The sequence below is a fragment of the Ips typographus genome, linkage group LG1 (genome assembly GCF_016097725.1).
Source record: "Ips typographus isolate SLU linkage group LG1, UJ_Ityp_2.0, whole genome shotgun sequence".
NCBI lineage: Eukaryota > Metazoa > Arthropoda > Insecta > Coleoptera > Curculionidae > Ips > Ips typographus.
Genome location: NC_138422.1, coordinates 25,468,101 through 25,491,780, shown reverse-complemented (window position 1 = coordinate 25,491,780; position 23,680 = coordinate 25,468,101). Strand labels below are relative to the sequence as shown.

The 23,680-nt window shown below is 32.4% G+C and overlaps 1 protein-coding gene across 2 annotated transcripts in view; it reads right to left on the bottom strand.

Annotated features, from left to right (window-relative positions):
• Positions 1-23,680, bottom strand: part of CenG1A (Centaurin gamma 1A) — a 61,858-nt gene that overhangs the window by 13,939 nt on the left and 24,239 nt on the right. The window contains exons 1-2 of one of the 2 annotated variants that reach the window (XM_081995476.1): positions 15,656-16,012; positions 1,740-1,972 (exon numbers count right to left, since the gene is read on the bottom strand). In XM_081995476.1, the coding sequence (XP_081851602.1) occupies positions 1,740-1,972; positions 15,656-15,878 (456 nt within the window). In that variant the 5' untranslated portion in view covers positions 15,879-16,012. Of the gene's footprint in view, positions 1-1,739; positions 1,973-15,655; positions 16,013-23,680 lie in introns of those variants that run through there. The other variant, XM_081995477.1, reaches the window with a different exon arrangement.

Here is a 23,680-nt window from a genome sequence, read left to right as displayed (position 1 = left end):
CATTTAAAACATCAAGAGGGTGTTTTTCCTGAAAATGTGACAAGTTTTTGAAAAAGGGTATAAGGAAGACTAGGAGAAATTAGAAATGTAAGTGAAGAATCTTTGGAAGATTTTGCTTGATAATACCTTTCATGATTTATCAAATTTGAAAAAATATGAATAGAGGATGTAAAAAAATGAAATCATCAGGGGATGGCTTACTGCAACCTAGAGGAGGTAAAATTTACAGACACATCTACAAAGAGCATATTTCCATGTAGGATGTAACATATTTAATAATTTCTTTGTTTGTTAACTTCCTTAACATTTGTTTAAAACATTTTGAGAAAACTTTAGACTTTTACAATCACTAAGAAGCAAAATTAATACAAAAAACAGAATTCATCTCTTTAGACGAATCAAGTACTTTGCTCTGATCTGGTGGAAACAAAATCTGTAAAAATTCGTTAAAAAGTACATTTAAAACATTTTAAAAAATACGGGCCATACAAAATAGTTTGAATTCTAAGAAGCTCTATATTTCCATTTTTATATTTACATCGTGACATCATTTTGATAATTCAATATTTTTACCAAATGTGAATGTGAAATAATATCCTAGGGCATTGATAAGAGATTATTCTGTAATAAATGTGTTTATTTTAGGTAAACAGAAACTTAATAATGTTTATGTAATGCAATAAAAAGTATTAAAGAGATTATGTTGAATTGTATCAGGCAATATTTAAGTAACAAAAGTAAACTTTACAAATTACACATTACAAATTTTGTAATGTTTACTCCTAATAAGTACATGGATAGAAGAATTATATAACACGATGGTATTTCAGCCCATATTAGTAGAAATATCCCAGATCTAATGTAAACATTCAGCGTAACTGGATGGAATATAATGGACCGCGAATTGACCACCTGATTTGACCCCGTTCAACTCAAGACTGTATGTATACAAAACCACAATAATGAAAGAGAAAACTTGTATTTAATTTGTTATTCGTACTAATAGCTTTCCCTTTATAAAATTAAGTTACTTTTCCCTGTCTTTATTGATAATTAATAGAAAAAATTGTCAAGGATTTTAATTAACGAGCAGTTAAGACATAACTATGCTCTGGCGACAGTTTAAAGTAGTTTTTAACGTTATTTTAGTGGTAATTACTAACGGTTTTGTAAAATTATGAAATTCCCTTAGACTCATTATAAGTGTGATTCAAAATTAATTTAGCATAATCGTTACATTACTTAAAACCGTTAAAAACTACAAAAATAGAAATCTAGACTGCACATTAGTTTTGGTTAACCCATAGGCTGCAAACGACCCCTCCGGGTAACTTTTCACATACACGAACTAGTTTTCTACTCGAAAAAACACGAGAAAAAAGAGGGTATCCAGGCTACCTGCACATTAGAAGGCAAGGTGTGTAACTCACACCCGTAATAAGCAGACCCATACCGTTACAATTGGCGGTATGATGTTTAGACAGGGGGAGGGTAATGTAAACCTCTAATTTTTGAATTAGCCCTACTAGATGCTTTTTGTACAGGGTTGTTCAAATAAATGTGAACAGGTCTTCCAAATATATTTATCCCTGTTTCAGATGGATGAAACATTTTTAGAATCTAAAGGAAATGGGGTAGACATATTTGGTGTAACACTCTGTTTTCATAGATAAAATACAATTATTACTAATTCTTGCTCACTTTTGCTCGGATATTCCTGTATATAGGAGTAAACTTACTTGTAGTTCAGGAGGTCCGCCCTCGTCTCGAATCAACAGCAAATAGCTCTGGTTCTCCACCAGGATTTCCTTCTTGAAACGGCCTCCTTCAGGTGATTCTTCCTGCATGTAGGAACCAGTTAGATAGCGATGAACCAGCGCAGATTTGCCTGAACTCAGAGAACCCACGATGCCCAGCCTCAGATCTGGCACTGCTCTTGACAATGTCCATTCTTGGGAGTTTACGAAAGAATCTGTAAACGAAAGCTTTAGTTGATTTTTCTAGTACAATAACTGAGAAATCTTCAAATATGAAGGATAGCGTTATCCATTAGTTTCAAAATTTCAGTAATAATAATAATCAACTTTATTTCATGTTGGTTGTCTTTATAAATGAAGTTTGGTTGCACTCTGTCACTGCTTGCCTTGTTTTTACTGCTTAAGGAGACCCCTGAGACCAAAATCAGATAAAATAACGTCCAAAAAAGAAAGATTACCATATTTTTGGAAAAAACATTTTACTGGTGGTCCCTGAATTGGTCTTAAAAACTGTAAGAGTAATTCCTTTGAATAGCATTATAATATTAGAAGTCAAAATGTGTATTCGATAAGGAACTAATCATTGTTAATCTTGCTTATCAAATTTGTTTTAACTAACCATATTTATTATCAGAATACTTATACATAATTAATTTGTACGCTAATTTTACTTTAAGTCAGAATCAAATTCGCCGATAATGTCTAGGAGTAGAAAAAGATCAAATCGTACCAGATAATATCGCGAAATGATTAATTAAATGGAAATTAATCAGGAATTACTAATTAATCGTCGTTTATCATGCACAATCATTTTTCAAAAACTGAATATTATCTTCACGCTTTTATCTTTATTAATTTATTATTCTACAAAATTACTACCTACTGGCTCAATAACCAACGAGGCAGGTGAAATTCTTCTGAGGGATGTTTAAGTGCATATACAGGGTGAGCCAAAAGTTTTTGAGAATTTTATGACAAATTCATGCCCGGTTACCAAATTGGATTATTTTTTCTGTTTTTTTGGTAGACCAATAATAAACATTGTGAGGCAAGTAATTTGATGGTATATTGTATGCAAAAAATCTACTACTACTCGCTCTAACCTAACTACGGAAGTACATCAACCTGAACATCACGAACCAAGCTTAGAAGACCGATTATTGTGGTTGAATAGTTAAAAACCGCAACACGTTTCGGTTCGATTTCCGTCGTTTTTTCCTTTTTCCAAAGCTGCTTATGAAACGGTCGGTCCGAATATCCGTGCGTCAAGTTACGAAACCGTGACACTTTTTGACGGTTAACAAAAGAACCGCGCAATTCCACGTCAATCAAATAGGGTTTAGAAATCCCAACTTAATAATTGGACGGTGGTACCATCATTGGAACATTGTTCGTTGCGCTATAGGTTATGACTTAATAATCTGGTGCCAACCTAAATTAAAAAACGATTAGTTTGGAAGTGGCATTCCTTCAAAGGTCTAATCTGACCTGGTAAATGCGGAAGTCAATAAAGGACACCAGCTGAGTTATTAAAGATTTTTCGTCACTTGGCTGGCATCTCGTATAACAGATGATCTAGCAGCTGTCCCGCTGTGCAAAGAGACCCGGACATCTTGCCCGGTTTTATTATTTATTATTGACGGTTGTAGGACAGTACAGGTCATCTCTGTTCAAGAGGATTATGTCATATTGAGTACTCCACAAAAAGTGATTTACAGTATTTCTAGAATGGTTTAAACCAGTGCCATATCTCAACCACTAAATGTAAAATTAAATATGAGTATTTTCTGTCCTGATTTATAAATTTAGTTCATAACCAACGATTTTGAAAGTTGTGAAGTCCTAAACCGACATAAGAAATAGTCTGGAAAAGTTTTGCAAATAAGGGTTGCAACGTAACTAATCTACGTTTTAGGAACTTCTACAACATTTACACATGTAGTTTAGAAAATATCACTTGGATTTTAAAAATATAAGTTGGATTTCAGAATCTATAACTTGTATTTCATTATCGTAAATTTGGTTTTAGAAAACGTAAGTTGTATTTCAGATTTGTCACTTGTATTTCAGAAAAGGTCACTTGTATTTTAGAACGCAATATTTCAATTTCAGATTTTTTTGTGTTTTTATGTGGTTATTAGTTCATTGTTTTTTTTTTAAATATCACTTTAAGCAAAAAAACCCGCCCATCGGGAGTATTAATTTATATGAAATATACAGGGTGTCCCGTAACTATATGACAATCTCTCGGGGACACACAGAGGAGGTCAAAATAATACGATTTGTTCATATAATTTTTTTTAAAGTCATTCCCAAGGGAAATATCGAGCCCCAAAGAACTGCTTTCCAATTAACGTTTTTGGCCGTAACTTTTGAAACACTTTGTATATTGTAAGGATTATTGGGTTTAATGTTTTGTTGAAAGATTGTTTCTATTTGACATGAAAACCAGGTATCTCGTCTTCGAAAGGCAGGAACTAACTGGACCTAAGACACAATTTGCTTAAACTTTGACAGCTGCCATTATTTTCAGCTGCAAACGCCATTAATGTATATACTACTATACTGTTAACATTTTTATCGAAAAATTGTATTCTTTCTTTATTTCGATAAAATAAACGGTTTTCGAGATAAATTGATTTTTCATTGAACTGCTTAAACCACAATGTTATTAAAAATATTCGTTAAACTATTTACTTTTTTACTTATTTACTTTTTTTGCTCAACTTTAATTTTCCAAATTACAAATGACCATGTCTAAAATCCAACTGCTCTTTTCTATAATACAAGTGACTAATCTGAAATACAAATTGCAATTTCGAAAATCAAAGTTATTATTCTAAAATTGAAAGTACCTTTTCTGAAATACAAGTGATATTTTTTAAATCCATCTTATGGTTTCTAAAATTCAACTGACGCTTTCTAAACTACATGTGTAAATGGTGTAGTAATTATAGGTATTATTATTCATATTCACTTGACTATTCATTATGTTAACTGTATGTGCTAAGCTAAGTGTTAGCTTATGATAATTTTCTCAAACTACAAGAACGAACAAAACATAAGTTTCGGGTGTGTAATATTAATGAGATAATCTTGAGTCTAAATTGAAATTGAGAATTACATTTTGAGGATCATACAAAAACGTATTAGGAGAATTATTACGAAAATGAACTAACAACAATCCTGTAGAAATATTTTTAAACCAGTGAAAATATGCCTATCTACAGGGTGTCAGTAACTGTAAAGAGATAGTAGATCCACAAATGTGAGAAGGGTCTATAACCTTCTTCGAGATACAGGGTGTCAAAGTTAAAAAGATAATATCGTTTATTTGTAAATATCTCAGCAACTTTTGCAGGAATAGTCTCTTCTCTTGAAAAAAATGTTTGCTTTAAAAACGTTTTCCAAAACCTTGTTCTACATCCAAAATTACTTTTGCAAAATTTTTCAAAAAACCGACCGTTTTTGAAGAAAATTGTATTTTATGATCAAAATGATATATTATTTGTGATCATAAATGACATAATTTTTTATTTTTATACAGAGTGTTTTCTAAGTATACGGTACAAAACTTTCCCTATACAGAGTGTCATAAAACTGTGTGTAAGTACGCAATTCTGTTAAGATTTGATATATTCTAATTAATCTCAAAAATTTGAGATCGTTGAAAAAGTTAAGTGATCGGAATATTTAAAATTTAATTTTTTTGGATTGTAGGTTAAAATTGACCGGACTTAATGACTTAACTTTTCTCTTTTGCTTCTGCTGCATGTAGTAAAGTAGAAGTCACAACAAAATAGTTTTTAATTTTTTCAATATTTTACTACCTCCCCACATACAAAAATAATTTTGATACACTTTTACAATAGTAACACACTAACTTATTGTTGTATTTCCCACTTGAGAAGAAAATCTACTTACCTTTCAAGAAATTGATGGTTGAACCAAATAATCTCATCAAATTTTCGTAATTTTTCAGGTAATTTCAAAGAAATAAGAAAATTTGGGGTTTTTACGACATTACAGGGAATTTCAAATTGAGTTGCTTTGTCCTAATTTAACTATCTCTGTATTTCTTACTCACTTTTTAATTTAATTAATTTCAATAAAGTTTCGAGTTTTCAATGATGAATATTTTACAGCAAAATAGTAAAATGAGGAAAGTAAAAATAGGGTACGTAGTTTTTGTTTTACAATATCATTCTGATTTCGTACTTTTTTAAATTGTCAGTATGATTTAAAAACAAATAAAAAAACTGACGTGAAGGGTAAAGTAAAAGTAGCTTCCAAAGGACACTTTTTCATTCATAACTTTAGAGCTATTTTATACAGGGTGGTCCAGTTTTAAGTGACAATAATTCACCATTTGATAGCCAATCAAAAAATAAGTTGACTTGCATTGTGTCATTTTTCTGAAAAACGTTTCCTAAGGAAGATACAGTCCTCCAAATTTCAATTTAAAAAAATCGTTTTTAGTTTAAAACTTAACATTCAAGACTTGTGAAAGTCCAAATTTGTACTGAATAGTCTAAAAACTTGCTTTTTACTACTAGGAATGATCTTATAATTCGCTTTCTCAAAAATCAAGACAGATTGTATTGTGCATGAAACTCATTTTTTACTACTAAAAATAATATAAAAGTTGACTTTTAATGCTAGAACTGACTTTACTGGGACTAAAGACAGTCCAAAAGTATATTTTCAAGACTTTAATTGGTGTACAACTCAATTTTCTGGACTGGACAACAAGTCTAGAAGTAAATTAAATTTTCGGACTATTTTATTTCTAAAAATTAGTTCTCAAGACTATTATTGTAGCATTTGGTACCAACATTTTTTACTTTTATTACTGAAGAAACTTGACTTTTGGAATTCAGTCTTAAAAAGCACTAAAAACAGTCTGAATTTCTTAGAGATGCTACAATTTATTGCACCTATTAGTGTAGAAGTCAATTTAATAGTGAAGAAGCTTGAAATAACATTTTCAAGACTATGGTCAGTGGACACACTGGCTTTTAGGCTTGATAAGTCAAAACTTTGTAAAGATAGTCTTGAAACTCGATTTGAGGCACTGAAAACAGCCTTAAAACACAAAAAACAGTCTAGTTTATTAAGAAATACACTCGAATTTTTAGCACTGAGGTGTCTAGAAGTCGATTTAATAGTGACAAAGCTTGGAATGCCATTTTAAGTCTATGAAGAATGTAAAAATTGTTTTTTAAGTTTGCTATGTCAATAACTTGGTGAAGATAGTCTTGAAACTCGATTTTCCAAGCTGAAACCACTAAAAATAGTCCAGAATTCGAAGAAAATGAAAAGCAAAGTAAAAAGCACGAAAAGTTCGTTTTCAAGACAATTTTCATGAATCTAATGTTAATGTCCTGCATCTAAGACTATTTTCAAGACTAAAATATTGAAATTTGTCTTGAAATTATGAAAACTTACTTCAAATGCAAATTTTAAGCTTCTGATGTCACTTTTCATTAGTTCAGTCACATTTTGGGGTTCAAGTCAATTTTTAAGGTTTAAATGTATGAATTTGTAGTAACAAATTCTTGAAAAAGTACTTAGTTTTTATGTCTACAAGTCAATTTTCAGTATTAAAGTCTCTCAATTTACAGGAAAAGTCAATTTTCTCTCTCTGGAAACTATGAAAACTGGCTACAATAATATTTTTTAAACTTCTTAAGTGAATTTTCCGTTTCCAAGACAATTTTTAAGTTGGGTTGGGTTAGTTTTGGGTCTTTGACCGTAATAACGTGTAATAAAGTGTTTGTTCCAAATTTGATCAATATTGCTCCAACGGTCTGACAGTTATGACAAAAAAAAACGATTTTTTAAACAGAAATTTGAAGGACTGTATTTTCCTTAAGAAGCACATTTCAGGAAAATTACATAATGAATGTCAACTTATTTTTTAATTGGCTATGGATTGGTGAATTATTGACATTTAAAACTGGACCACCCTGTATAAAAGTCTTAGCAGAATTTTGATTAGCGAATTCCACAGCACAGATTAATAATATCTTGAAGAAAATTAAGTACCAACACTTGTTTAGAACAAGAGCGACAAAGAGAGTATCGAATATCAAGTATTCTTCTTGGTCAACTATTCCGGAATACCCTGGAGATTCGACGTATACGACGTATACGTGATATTGGTTTAGCTTTTCTGTATAATGATTATTTTAGTTGAAATGCTGAAAAAATTAAGTCGACAAAAAGTAATCAAACAAAATACATATCAATTTTAGGTAATATTCAGTACAATTTTCATTACATTCTAGTCAACATTTCAGCTATAATTAAAAAACTAGGTTAAATAAAGTTGTTTTGCATATGATATAAAAAAATCAACATGCAAAACACTGACAAATTGAACGACTCTGCGTAATTTCCGCTGTCAGGGCTAAAAAATTAGCACATCACAGCTGCGACCAATCATACCAGTCAAATGGATTATTTTCTAAACTACTGTAATACCGTGCGTAACCTAATTACCTCAATAAAACGCTGTAAAATCAGGATAAACCAAGGAGCGTGTTCATTAAAATTCAGATAAGAGCAAATGAGGCGTTTTTGCGTACCAGAGATTCACGTTTCGCGACATATGGCGCTCACATAACTATTAAAGCTCGAAACAAACAGAAATATTTATTGTTGCGCTTTATGGAGTTTTCTAAACGGGACTCTGACAGATTTATATCCCGCCAAACCCTTCGTGGGACGTTAAAAGTGCGCAAACAAAACAAAAATGCAATCCTTCAAAACCCCCCAGTTTCCAATAAATTCTTCTACGATGCTCAAGTCAGAGTGTTACCTTAAAAAATCCTTCCGCAAATAGTAATATTTGAAGAGAGGACCCTGTTATATTGTGTATTTTCAGTTGCTCAAACAGAAACATCTGCTCAATGTAAAGAATGTTCATATTTTTTCTTATAATTGTTTTACTGACCTCTCTAAAATATACAGGGTAGATTATGTTCAATTTTCGTTTTGTTATGTTCTTAGTTTGGTTAGAAAATGTTTAAATTTTATTGGTTCCAACTGCATTCCAATTACATACATTTAAAAAATATGACGGTTAATATAAACAATAGTTGAATGATGTTTCTGAATATAAATATACAGGATGATTGTATCGGCAAACCATATAACAAGTATCACTTTTTAAGTTGAACTGCCAAATTATAAGATCCCATCAAGGAGAAAAACTTATTGTGAAATTTATGTTCAGTACATTATGTAAATCGACTTGATACTTGATATACAAGGTGGTGGGTGTTTGATCTGGAAAACCTGACTTTTTGCGGAACTTGTTTTGGACCTAAATTTTAACCACCCCGTATAATTATTTAGACAGTTATCTGCAGCAACATTAACAGAGATCAAAAATAATACGTTTTCTGGTATACGAAAATTAACATCATGCACGTTACTTTTAATAATAGAGTAGTAATAATTAATGGTTATGTTTACAAGACAGTATAATACGAACTCAATACAACACAAAGTACATTATGAAAAACTGTCAAAGTGACATCCAGCAAATTTTCTATTAAATATCGATGATATAGCCAGTTTAGTGGGTTTAAGACAATCGAGGAGACAAACAAAAAAAGAAATAATCAATTTTACCAAAAGTGCCGACGTTTCCATCATATTATAACTCTTCAGGGCTCTTGTGCAAAAGAACCTCATGTCAGCTGTTCATGTTTTGCACTAAATAGTCAGAAGGGCATAAAATATACAGCGTGGTCCAAATTGATTGTAGGATACTTAAAGGGTAGAAAGTACATAAAAAAATAAGTGCCATATAAAGTATGGTTGAAAAATGCCTCCTTTCAGAGAGTGAAGAAATCAGAAAACAGTGCGTTTTAAACAATTTGGACTACCCTGTATAGTCAAAATGTCGGCTAAACTAACCATCTTAACTGAATTTATTAAATATCTCCAAAACGGATATGGATACGACATACATCATAAGTATGTCAACACTTTGATATAGGTAACAAATAAGGTGCAATATACAAAGTGTTAATTTAAAGTAAGGAAGTTTACGTATATCTATGGTAAGATCTACTGTATACAGTGTGTACCACAAACTCTGTAGTTCATTATGGAAAAATGACAAACTTGAGTTTTAATGGTTTCCATAAATTTTTATTTCACACACAGACAGTTTTCTGCAGCTCCTCTTCAAAAAGAACACTTAACACAACTAAACAATCAAAGATAAAGCGTTTTCTGACTTTTGAAAATGCAAATTTCAAATAATTCCGCTTTGTAGTTGTAGTACATAGAGTTGTAGTACTACTTGAGTAAAACACAATCTTCCCCACAAAAAAAAAATTGTGGATAAGATTGTGTGTTACTCAAACTACCCCCTACTTTGGTTAGTTTCAAAGGGACTCAACTCTTTGCGGATCTTGTTAACCACTGAATTTAAAACAATATCCTTGATACCAAAAAATGTTAAAATAGTTACACTGTGGTGGGTATCTAATTATTTTTTTTTTTTGGTAAGGTTGACATTGAAATTATTTTTTTTAATAACAATAACAGTCGACGGCAACGATATGGAACGGCAACATTAAAAATTACGTAATCTAAGCGGATTATTCATGTCGTAATAAGCGATCTAAAAACGGAAGCTGTTCGGACAATAAACAGAGCATTAAAATAAGTTTATTTTGCAAAATTTCGCACATGCATTTATGACATAATGTGGTTGGCATCTGTTCCTATGACGTTTCTCTCGCTGTCGGCAGATTTATTTGTTCTGTGGCTGTGCTTTTGATTATTTGCAAGTGGCCAACATTTTTGTGTTTTCTCATAATTTTAGGTTTCTATGACTGATAAACAAAACAGAATTTTAGACCAATAAGCGTTTTGAACTTAAGCAGAGTTTTAGTAAAGTTATTAATGAACCGATAGGAAGCCCATCAAACTTCAGTTTTGGTCAGCCGTGAAAGCCTTTATGATGATGCTTCTAGGCTGAACAGATAAACTATTTAGTGCAATATCGTGACACCAAAACCACTCTGATGACATTCTACAGACAACAGATCTCCAAAAGAAATTTAAAGCATCCGCATCGAAGAATAATCAATTGGGCTTAGGAAGAGCATCATCCGAAGAAACGTAGATTTGTTGTCGAACTGGGAAATAACTATTCGCTAAACTGATTTAAATCGGCAAAGAAGGACATGTTGCAATGAAACATTCCAAGCTACTTACAAAGAAAATCATAGCAGACGTAGAGCATGGAGTACAGTTCAAATCAGCCAGAACTGTTACTGAAGATAAAGATTCTTGTTTGGACCTACAAGAGATCTGACAGTCCTATACTAAGGACCACCAATCAACTAAGGATATTCAAATACTCGAATAGGAAGACACCGCAAAACTGAAGAAATCAAATGCACATAAGCCAAATAGACCACTTAGACCCACCATTAATGCTATAGGAAAGCGTAGAATACCTCACAAAGTCACTTAAGTTTCATTAATCTAAGAACTCAATTCACTATAAGAACCTAAAACATCTTTTCTTGATGTATTTGAAATTAGTAAATTTTGCAAAGGAAGATTTTAGCTGTGTCGTCAGCATAAAGTAGTTTTAGGTATATAGAGCCCTTTGTCTGGGCATTTACTAAGTGGTCCAATAGCAGAACAATTTAAATTATCAAAGATTTTGCTATTCGATTAGGCATTTACCCATACGTGATACAGTCATGTTACAAAAAATGAAAAGTCAAATTGTTCGGTAAAAAAGATTTTTCTTTTGGAAAATTCGTATAAACAACATGATTAACAACTTAACATTTTCTAACCACACCTGTGTTTTATTCTATTTTCAAATTTTGCATTGAGTTCTAAATAATGTTTTATGTATTATTACGTATAGAAAGCTTATCATTGAAAAGTGGTATAAACAATGCTTTTTTTCCAAAAAAAATGGGTTAGGAAAAGAATATGGATCGTTTTTGTATGCAAATACTTACTAAAAGAAAAATAAAGTTTATTAAAACTGACCACACAATAATCTAAAATAGTTGAGAGAGTTAGAACATTAGAAAATTACAGATAATCATTAATTGTAATCTTCACCAAACATTTTTTTAGTGAATGGTTTCATTTGAAGCCTTTAAATTGTAACATTCTTCAAATCTTATTAAATCTGCTAGAAACACAGTTTAAAAGAACAGTGAAGGACAAAATCGTCTGTAAAACCCACTTGGAATGAGAAAAAAAACGGTTTTAAGCACATTTTTGGAATCCTCATTGAATTTTCTATCCAATAAACTAAAAAAAACACTACAAAATTCGGTACAGTCAGAGAGAAAAGCGGTGTCCAACTGATCTGCTAGAAACACAGTTTAAAAGAACAGTGAAGGACAAAATCGCCTGTAAAACCCACTTGGAATGAGAAAAGAACAGTTTTAAGCACATTTTTGGAATCCTCATTGAATTTTCTATTCAATAACCTAAAAAAACACTACAAAATTCGGTAAAGTCAGAGAAAAAAGCGGTGTCAAACTGATCTGCTAGAAACACAGTTTAAAAGAACAGTGAAGGACAAAATTGCCTGTAAAACCCACTTGGAATGAGAAAAGAACGGTTTTAAGCACATTTTTGGAATTCTCATTAAATTTTCTATCCAATAACCTAAAAAAACACTACAAAATTCGGTACAGTCAGAGAGAAAAGCGGTGTCAAACTGATCTGCTAGAAAAGAAACACAGTTTAAAAGAACAGTGAAGGACAAAATCGTCTGTAAAACCCACTTGGAATGAGAAAGAACGGTTTTAAGCACATTTTTGGAATTCTCATTAAATTTTCTATCCAATAACCTAAAAAAACATTACAAAATTCGGTACAGTCAGAGAGAAAAGCGGTGTCAAACTGATCTGCTAGAAACACAGTTTAAAAGAACAGTGAAGGACAAAATCGTCTGTAAAACCCACTTGGAATGAGAAAAGAACGGTTTTAAGCACATTTTTGGAATCCTCATTGAATTTTCTATCCAATAACCTAAAAAAAACACTACAAAATTCGGTACAGTCAGAGAGAAAAGCGGTGTCAAAATTTGATCTGCTAGAAACACAGTTTAAAAGAACAGTGAAGGACAAAATCGCCTGTAAAACCCACTTGGAATGAGAAAAGAACAGTTTTAAGCACATTTTTGGAATCCTTATTGAATTTTCTATCCAATAACCTAAAAAAAAACACTACAAAACTCGGTACAGTCAGAGAGATAAGCGGTGTCAAAATTTGATCTGCTAGAAACACAGTTTAAAAGAACAGTGAAGGACAAAATCGCCTGTAAAACCCACTTGGAATGAGAAAAGAACAGTTTTAAGCAAATTTTTGGAATTCTCATTGAATTTTCTATCTAATAACCTAAAAAAAACACTACAAAATTCGGTACAGTCAGAGAGAAAAGCGGTGTCAAACTGATCTGCTAGAAACACAGTTTAAAAGAACAGTGAAGGACAAAATCGCCTGTAAAACCCACTTGGAATGAGAATAAGACAGAAGAATTTAGTCTGATTTTCATTCGCACCTTCAAGTCGAAATAACCTAAAAATTGTTAATTATTAGTTTCTTAGGTTGTTTTCAACTTTTCCATTAAATTTCTTATATTGCTTTCACTTAAACGTACTGTTCTACAATAAAATATGGTGTATAAGTAGTTTGTTGCAGAAGATTACTCAAAAACGGCATTTTTTGAGACTACGAGGTTCTTACTTTTTACAACTATCCACAAATCCAGGAAACAAATAAATTTACCTAAAACAATTTAAACTACAAAACAAGTGTATCTGTGTGTTTTCAGTACCGAACATCTTTTGTGATAAGATATGTGACACTCTGTAGAGCCTTGTATTACTTATATTAAAAAACACCGATTTAGGGAAATTTTATAATTTTTCCTTCTATAAACAATACTAACATACTAGCAATTGATATTTCTATAACAAGGTGCGTTATTTAATTGTTTTACAAAGAAATCCAATAACGTCACATCAGGAATGCTCGCGAGCCACACAACTGTTCCAAATTTACCTATTCATAATAAACACAAATTTGTTGTGCCTAGACGTTTGTTTTAAGATGTTTTTGCCAAAACTTCGTTTACTAACGGAGCAATTTCTATTATCACTGGAATATACAATTACATAATTTGTTCGTTATTCAAGTTTAAATAAAGAATAACTTTAAGCGGAAAGTCAACGCTATTTTGTAGATTTGTACTTATCCAAATGACTGGACCACTATAGATATATCTGAATTCACTAGTTAATATGCGTTACGTATATGACATCATTCTCTAAGTGGCTGTCATAAGACTTTTACAATGAGGCTGACCTATCTACTATAGTGGTTGCATCATCCAATATCGAGGAATGAAACCATTGTGTACGTCTTGTAATGTACGAAAATAGTCATCTTACACATGGTACTTGTTCCAGGCACTACCGCAAAAAAAAATTCCTTGAATTGATCATTAAATTACATCAATTATTGTACAATCCTTTATGATCCTAATTTTAAAAAAAATGAAAAAAAACTGTTTGACGTCAGTATTTATTTTCAAAATTCTGAATTGGTTCACTTCTAGTGCAAGGACTCTATCTGGCCTTTGGAAAAAATTTGGCAAAGCAAATGAATTCCATTTATCATCAAGTTTGTTGATTGCTAGCTCAATGCTACCAACGTACTGTAAGTTGGTACGATTGATAGATAAACTTGATATGATTGATGATAGAGGGCAGTCTAGCGCCAACGCAGACGCCGGCAGTACATTTACAAGTTAATTTAAAACAATATAAATCCTCTATTGTAACATGATCGCCGCAAACTAGTCGGATATACACAAATAACACAAAAAGTGTCATTTTCTGCCATTAATTTATGTTCCAGTAGGATTCAGTTTGCCTTATTTACTATTCCCATACAAATACAATATCTGGAGGATTACGATTTAGGGGTCATAGAGCCCAAATCAAATACACGGTGTAGCTACCTAAATAAATAACTATCAAAACATTGAAGAGATTATCTATTGACAACAGTAGGACAGATCATTTAAAATGACATGACAATGAAAAATAGGACACACAGTTTAAAAAGTAAGTAAAAGGTACAACCAAAAATTGCCTTTAGTAATTTTATTAGTTTTATTCTTAAAAGAGCTTTTTTCTAAAATTAAAAATTTTATAAACTCAACAAAATTCAAGCTAATAAGAAGAAAGTTTTAATCGATTTTTTTTTTCTTGGTTAAAATAACTTCTTTTATACATATTTGCATCGCCTTTAGGTAAAAAATAACAAAATCCAAATTAGAAGGAAGAAATGTGTCTTTAAATTCTATCATAGTAATGAACAGAGTTAGAATTGGTCAGAAATACAATATCAATATTTTCAAAACTTCATTCAATATTTGTACTTTCTGTGATACTAACGGTTGTCCTCCGCATTACAATTTTAGGTAAATTCGAATTTGTGGCGATTGCCGATATTTTTGCTGCAGGTCCTTCTGGTTTTCAAAGTTTCTAAGCACTACCACCAAAGCTCATGTTATCTTAGGCTTAAAAGCTATAGTTTCAAATCTCAATTCTTCAAGTCTCAATTCTTCCTAGTACCATATAATCTATAAAATTCTTCAGATTTTTACAATTGCAAAATGCTATTCAATTGTGCTCCTGTAGTTTTGGTTTTGTTATTTTAAAGTTTTAATTATTTGTTGTTGCCAAAACAAAAATTGTTTATAAGGAAGCTAAACGTTAGCAATCTTAACAATTTGACAGTCAAAAAAACTGAAATACATTTTTAAGGAAATTTCACACTTTTATCACTCAAAAGCTCTTCTCTGGCAACAAACTCACCGCTCTTCCTCTTTTCGGGTAGCACAAAACTTTTGCTACGTTTCACCCGCAAACTTCGCCTCCTCAAACTACGCAAGAAGTTCTCCGGCATCTTCTGGAATTTGGGTTCTGGCGCTTTTTTCGCGTCGGACATCATCAGCCAGTTCTTCACCGTCGTCATGGAAATCCCGCGGGATTTCTTCGGCGTCGGCGTTGCCGGCACCTCGTTCCTAATATCCACCATTTTCCGGTTTTCCTTCTCTTATTGTTGCACTAATCACCACCGTCATTCCATGATCACAGCACGGTACGACATCGTCGGAACTCCGGCCGATTGGTCGGCGAACCTTCGTTCCGTACAACACGCGAACAAATGCGAATTGGCTAGGTTTGCTACAACTACCTACTTCCCAATGTTGGAGCCCTCGTGGTGGAAACGATGCGCGCGTCACTCTTTTTCGAAAACTTTCATGTAACGCGGTGCATATTTTATTCTGCCTTGATATGCGTTTTGTGTAGATTCAGTTTGATTTACGAAACTTACGAATGCACTTGCAAAGGGAGTTGTCTTGATAATCCACCCCATAACGCCCCCCTCTTCACTTGTATCCCTCACCCTCTGAACCAAATCCCCCATTTGTTTCAATGAATGAGTCATCTCGATCTTCCCAACAGGGGAGTCTTAATGTTTATGTGTCTTTCATCGTTAAGTGGTCATTTATAATGAAAGCGAAAAGAACCAAAACAAGAGTCCCATTTCACCTATAATGTATTGATTGATATATTTAAACCAACAGAAATTAAATCCTGTAAGTGATCTTAAAACTGTTGTTTAAGGTGAGCTTAACTGTTTCAAATAAACAATTAGATAATATCCAAATTACTACTACACCTGCACTAATATACATATTGTACTACAAAGGAGATTGTTTGACCACAGTTAACAAGAACTTAAGTTTGAGAGTTAGCTAATCTAGCAATCCGGATATTCACTAAGTTTAGGAATTCAATATTGTCAAAATCGTCATTTATTATACGGTGAATTAAGACTATTACTGTGTTTTACCCAAAGTAGGGATCTTATAAAGAAGTTTGCAAATTTTCCCTTTGATGCTAAACATATTAGCCAACTAATCTAAAATGTTTCCACTTAAGATATCTACTTTAAACGCCTTTTATTGTATATACATACTTTTCATAGATATTCCATATTATGCTGGAGTAATCCAGCTTGTTTCTTACAAGTGACACATGGAACAGATCAAAAATACTGCTCAACCCAGAAGTCGCTATCAAATAACCCTTCTATGAAGCAAGAATATGACAGGGAAAAAGGAACAAAGAAGAAAAACTTGGTAAAAAAGAGAAATATTCTTTGGTCAAAATAACTGTGATAGTTTAGTAGTTCAAACTATCACATCAGTATGTAAGGACAACTCTAGAAGTTTTTCACAGAGTGTCCTAAAAGGTTTCATTATCAATAATGAGTTAGCTCTCATAAAGATGGGAAAGAACAATGAGACATTTTTGTCTTATGACATAAAAATCTCATAAAAATCTAAATTTCCTTGCGGTCTGTGAATACCTGAGATAAACTCCCGAAACAATGTCTTATGAGTGTTTGATCTTGTGAACACGTTTCAATGTGGCTAAATGCTTGTGAACAGATACACTATCCACTTTGCAGTTTTGTTATTTTAGACAAATATAGCAGAAATATTTCAAAGTTTAAACACATCTGGCAAGTGCTTATTACAAAATCTTAATAAAACTTTGAATTTTATTTGAAAATTTAGTATCCAAGTTTGACAATCAGATGTTCGATTATTCAAACTGGGTAAACGTGAAACGTAAATAAAACCTGCTGCGTTTCCAAAAAATGTGAAAAATTGAGTGGGTGTTTGTATTCAAGCATACATTTTACACGTCCTTAATAAAGTTTTGTATTGGTTTTCATTTAAGTAAAGAGCAGCAGTTAATGCATGAAAGTGAATCATAAAATAGCTATTTATGTAATCAGTTACGAAAAGATCGATTATGTGTAACGAATGTCACAGAGACTGTTTTCATCAAGAATTTGTCAGAAATGACGTCATAAAGACTGAAAATTGTCCGAAAAGTGTCCAATACAGTAAAAAATGTTTTTCTGTGTTAGAGTTGTCAAAATTGACTTTTTAGGTATTTCTGGTGTCTTAAAGTAGTCAAACGACGTCACAGAGACTGTTTTCTCTAAAAATTGTCAGAATTGACGTCATAAAGACTGAAAAATGTCCGAAAATCGTCAATCACAGTTTTTCGGTTTTGGAGTTGTCAAAATTGACTTTTTAGGCATTTCTGCTGTCTTTAAGTAGTCAAACGACGTCACAGAGACTGTTTTTATCAAGAATTTGTCAGAAATTACGTCATAAGGACTGAAAATTGTCCGAAAATCGTCAAATACAGTCAATCACAGTTTTTCTGTTTTGGAGTTGTCAAAACTGACTTTTTAGGTATTTCTGCTGTCTTTAAGTAGTCAAACGACGTCACAGAGACTGTTTTTATCAAGAATTTGTCAGAAATGACGTCATAAGGACTGAAAATTGTCCGAAAAGTGTCCAATACAGTAAAAAATGTTTTTCTGTGTTAGAGTTGTCAAAATTGACTTTTTAGGTATTTCTGGTGTCTTAAAGTAGTCAAACGACGTCACAGATACTGTTTTCTCTAAAAATTGTCAGAATTGACGTCATAAAGATTGAAAAATGTCCGAAAATCGTCAAATACCGTCAATCACAGTTTTTCTGTTTTGGAGTTGTCAAAATTGACTTTTTAGGTATTTCTGCTGTCTTTAAGTAGTCAAACGACGTCACAGAGACTGTTTTTATCAAGAATTTGTCAGAAATGACGTCATAAGGACTGAAAATTGTCCGAAAATCGTCAAATACAGTCAATCACAGTTTTTCTGTTTTGGAGTTGTCAAAATTGACTTTTTAGGTATTTCTGCTGTCTTTAAGTAGTCAAACGACGTCACAGAGACTGTTTTTATCAAGAATTTGTCAGAAATAACGTCATAAGGACTGAAAATTGTCCGAAAAGTGTCCAATACAGTAAAAAATGTTTTTCTGTGTTAGAGTTGTCAAAATTGACTTTTTAGGTATTTCTGGTGTCTTAAAGTAGTCAAACGACGTCACAGAGACTGTTTTGTCTAAAAATTGTCAGAATTGACGTCATGACTGAAAAATGTCCGAAAATCGTCAAATATAGTCAATTACAGTTTTTCTGTTTTGGAGTTGTCAAAATTGGCATTTCTGGTGTCTTAAAGTAGTCAAACGACGTAAAAACGCGGTAGAAACCATCTTTTAAAGTGATTTAACACAAATATTCACTTTCATAGTACCTTGTATAAACTGTGACAACGACATGTTATGATGGATGTCGCCCATATGTTTCTACGGAAATGCATAAAAACAGGGAGTGATGAAACTAGTTACGAAAAGTAAAACGTTTTGTCACTCTAATCAGTTTTAAAAAGTGTCACTTTATATGCCAAAATTAGAAAAATTTGTTTTTTCTTTTCTTGATAATGGACGTAATTTGTAAGAAAGAGTCTGGCAACAATCTGTCAGGGTTTGCATATCTTCACAATAACAAATTTTGTAAATAAAGACTTCTGCTTCAAACTCTCCGAAAAATATCTATGAAAAATTTCCAACAAGTCAGGAATTCCTATAAATTGTAAATGCATTCCAGAACCCTCAATAATTCAGTACATTTCTACATGCTTCAAAGAGATGTCTCTGGTTCACTGGAAACGCATTTGAGATACACTTAAATAAAAAGTAAACTAGTTTAAAGTCTGGTAAAGATCAGGTAACAGTGACGTCAAGTCAGAGTACAATTGACAAATGTCTCAACTATTTTTTTTGTTTTGTTTGCACTGAGAAGTTTCTACCAAACCAAAAATGGCATTTTTAACCCTGTGTTAGACTGATTTGTCAGTTCAGTTTCTAGCAGGAGCGAAAACCAAAGAAAAACAAGAAATCAAGCTCTACTCATACTTAAAACTAAAATCTCCTTTTGGTAATTCCCAACAGTGAACATCGCAACATGTAAATGTATTTCTTAGATATCTAGAAATATAGAACCAGATTATTAACAGAGAATACACATGTAGTTACAATATGGCTGTAACATCAATAAACAAAACTATTACGCAAATTTTTTTGGTTGAATTTCCAAGCAATAAATTGCGATTGTTGTATTTTATTTCAGTAAATCTGTGTAACGCATGTTACAAGACTTCAGTCTAAACAGAATAGTTATTTTGTTGATTTAAACGAAATACCACATTTATCATCAATTATTTTTACTTTCATTATTAAACTAAAATTAATATAAATTGAATAGCATTTATTTGGTATAAAGTGAACAAAGATGTGGTGCTCTTCTAAAGGAACTGGCTATTAATAATGATAAAGTAATACATCTTTCCCTGACATGGAGCTATCAAGCTAACCCAATTAGTGAGAATGACAGTAGTGAAGATCAAATAATAGTATATTCTTCAACGAGCTTACAATACCCATTACACCCAGGGTTTCTCACAGAAGTGAAGAGTGTTTTGCTGACAAAGCCACAATCATACAGTGTGATTCATTTGAAAATCAAAAGTTGGTACTTTTTTTCAAATTATCATATTGAGTCGTTCTCTACTTCTAGTAACAGAAAGTAACAGTTGTAGTTATAATAAATTACAGAGTCTTTTCTATATTATATACGTGAGATTGCGAGAAGCACACCGTGTATATGCTTGATTCATTTCTTAGAGTTAATAACGAATAATTTTTTGAATATCATTTATACTGAAAAATCATCCTATTCAGCTTTAAAGTCATTTGATAAGTGTTTCAAGTAAATGGTGCTGACAGCTGTCCGTAATGAGTTCAGAATAGGCAATAATTCAGATTGGTCGCGTGCATAAGGCCGGACGGTTATTGTCCTATTAGTATGCGAAAATTACCCCGTTTTATTATACTGGGTGATGTTTTACGGCCACGGCCATTGTGTCACCCCTTTCACGGGAAATTCGTACGTGTCAAAGCCGGTCAGTTTCGGATTTAAAGTTGCAATTAGGTTTTTTTGGGGCCATTAATAATTGCCAGCAGGCGACATGAAAATACCACTCCTTGGGATAATAATATTATTTTCTGTTCTAGAATCTAAAAGTTAGAAACTTCCAATCTCCAACAATCTAAACGTGGTCTCAATTGTTGTCAAAAGGTCTAAAACAAACGGAAAATTGTTAAAACATTTGATGTTTTGAACCAGCATCTTATAAATGACCATAATAACATTCGTGTCACAGGCAGCACTCAAATTACCTTACAAAAGTTACAAAAGTAATCCTCTTTAATATAGATTTATTAGGCAATAAATAATAAAAAAGAAAATCACCTCTAGTATGTAAAAATATGCAAAATTAAGTTTTAAACAATAAATTTAAACACTGAATCCATACAACATGTATGTCATCCTGAATTGTTGTATCCCTCAGGGTTGTAAATAATTTCAATTGAAAGTAATTCTAAACTATTAAAATCGCAAGTGCCAAACCATCCAGAAAGAACTGCCCTCATCGTTCAAACAAATGTAATTATTGTTACTACTCTGGATTGCTGTTCAACGTTGATTTGGTAAGGGCTACCAAAAAACTGGCCTGATAACTAAAAGATGATAAGGGTTAGGGCGACAAATTATCGGAATAGAATCTCCAACATTCTGTTGTAGAGTTTCAAAGGCAAGAATTGTCATTCTGGTCTTTGATTAACAACACTTAGCTTCGAATTATAAGAACTGTCACATGAGTAGCCGTTTTTCCTCACTGGGTCTATGACAGATGTCTACGAGTTTGAAGAAGAGTGGGACAACGAAACATTTTTGTTCCATTCTTCTTCAAACTCGTAACCACAAGAACCATGCCTGATTCATAGCAAAGTGTTTCAATAGAGAATAGCAAAATTTGTCTTGTATCAAGAAGGAATTATGATATTGGATGGTCAGCACTTTATCCTGCGTGCTTTCCCATTTACAATACCAGACATCAGCATCATATCTCATAATTCTGTGTGTTGTTCTATGGGTTCTATCCATATTCTCAATAGAATAGTATTTGAGTTATCACGGTCCCTCTTATTTGAATTCACGTAATACAATAACATGGTATTTGTAAGATGTTACGTATCAGATCAGAACATTTCTGGTCCTTATATCATTAACTAAAGACTAGATTTGTCATAAGTTGCGGCTTGGTCGTATTGACTTTTAAGCCCACTTTCTGGCTCTGCTCTTGTATGTAGAGAAGGAAGCTAAAACTGCTGCATTTCCATTGGCGGCAAGTGTTGATGACGCTTAACATTCATAGTGTGTCAAAACAGATCTTTAGCACATAGTGTCATCTGTAGTCAATGCTACAAGATAAAAGTACTAAGAACACACAATTTGCTTCCCCAGTAATTTTTGGGGTGCCTTTAAGATCAGTTTAACAACTTCTAGAAAGTTCTCTTTAGATTGAGATTTCCCTTCTAACAGAATTCTTCTTTTTAAGAGACCAAAGGTTTAATGCCATGAAAGATGTCATCATGGTGTTGCACATTTCTGGTTCTTATTTAATAGACAAAACATATTTTTGACTGACTTTAGTAGTAAAAATCAAACAACTTTCGTTAGTAACAATATGGATAGATAGAAAAACAGAACGATTCTGTCGGAGATACATTTAAATTCGAATTTCTGCAAACTCTTTGTTGTCGTGATCTAGGATGTTCAAAATTTCAATTTTATTTACCACCCCAAAAACACCCAAAGTTTCAAAATTCTCCATCGTTAATAGATAAATAGTAACCGTATTTCTTTATTTTCAGATCGAGAACAACAAGCCAGAAGAAGACAGACTTGATCTACGTACCGCAGTAAGAAAGTAAAAAGCTAATCTCGCTCAGCTTATCTCAGAAAATTTTAATACGAAGAATATTGTTACGAGGCAAATTATTATAATTATATTAATTAATATAATTTTTATGCAGAAAGGATAGATACATGCCCTTTTTTGGTAATTTCTTAAATCACAGTAAATTTCCCAAGACTATACAGAGGAAAACTAATAACAAACCATAACAAAATAATACAAAGGAGAACACATTCTCAACAAAAAAATATTTCCTTTTTACCACAAAAATAACAAGCAAGCATAATAAGCAGATCACAAAAGTTAAAACTTAGCCAAACTTTGTGTTATGTTGTGTTTACTTGTGTACGTCTTATGTTTTAAGTTTTGTGCTGTGTTATGTTATGGTTGTGCTTGTTTTGCGTCGATCTATAAATTCAGCTTAAAGCATCAAAGAGAAACAGATATTATTTCAATTACGCATCATCATCAACTGAGTTTTTAAGGTGGTTTTTACTAAATAAAATAAATTTAACCAAACAAGAATATAATTAGTTTTCTTGGAGTGAAGCAACCAACCGAAAGACAGATGGCATTTTTATCTACGGTACAGGCAAAAGTGGTTGTATACAGGGTCGGAGATGGTTATCTGTACACGGTAAATTTAAAGGCGTTCAGTAATGTATCGCTTACCATCTTGATAAAGTGCGAACGTATCGGTTTACTTGTGCCTTTATGTTTCGACTTAGTGACGTCTCCGCCTTGGGAATAGCTATCTTTTACCTTCTTTATACGAACAATAACACCCGAAATTGCGTCGAAGTGAAATTCTTACGAAGGTTATCAAAAAAAGCCCGTTCGGTTCCATTCCAGTGACCAAGAAATTGCTTCAAACCTTGAAATTAGATTCGTGACTCTCTGGTCCAATTTTTTTTGCATCCACTCTTAACAGTTTGGCAACAGTGTCGAGGACTAATCAACCACTTGAAAATGACTGGTTACGGTTCAATCAATCTTATTACTAATTAATCAAAATTTTACGGGTAAATGGTATTGGAGAAAAATTAAAATCACATACCGGATTATAAGCCACAACATTATTGTAACTGGAAATATATGGCGAATAA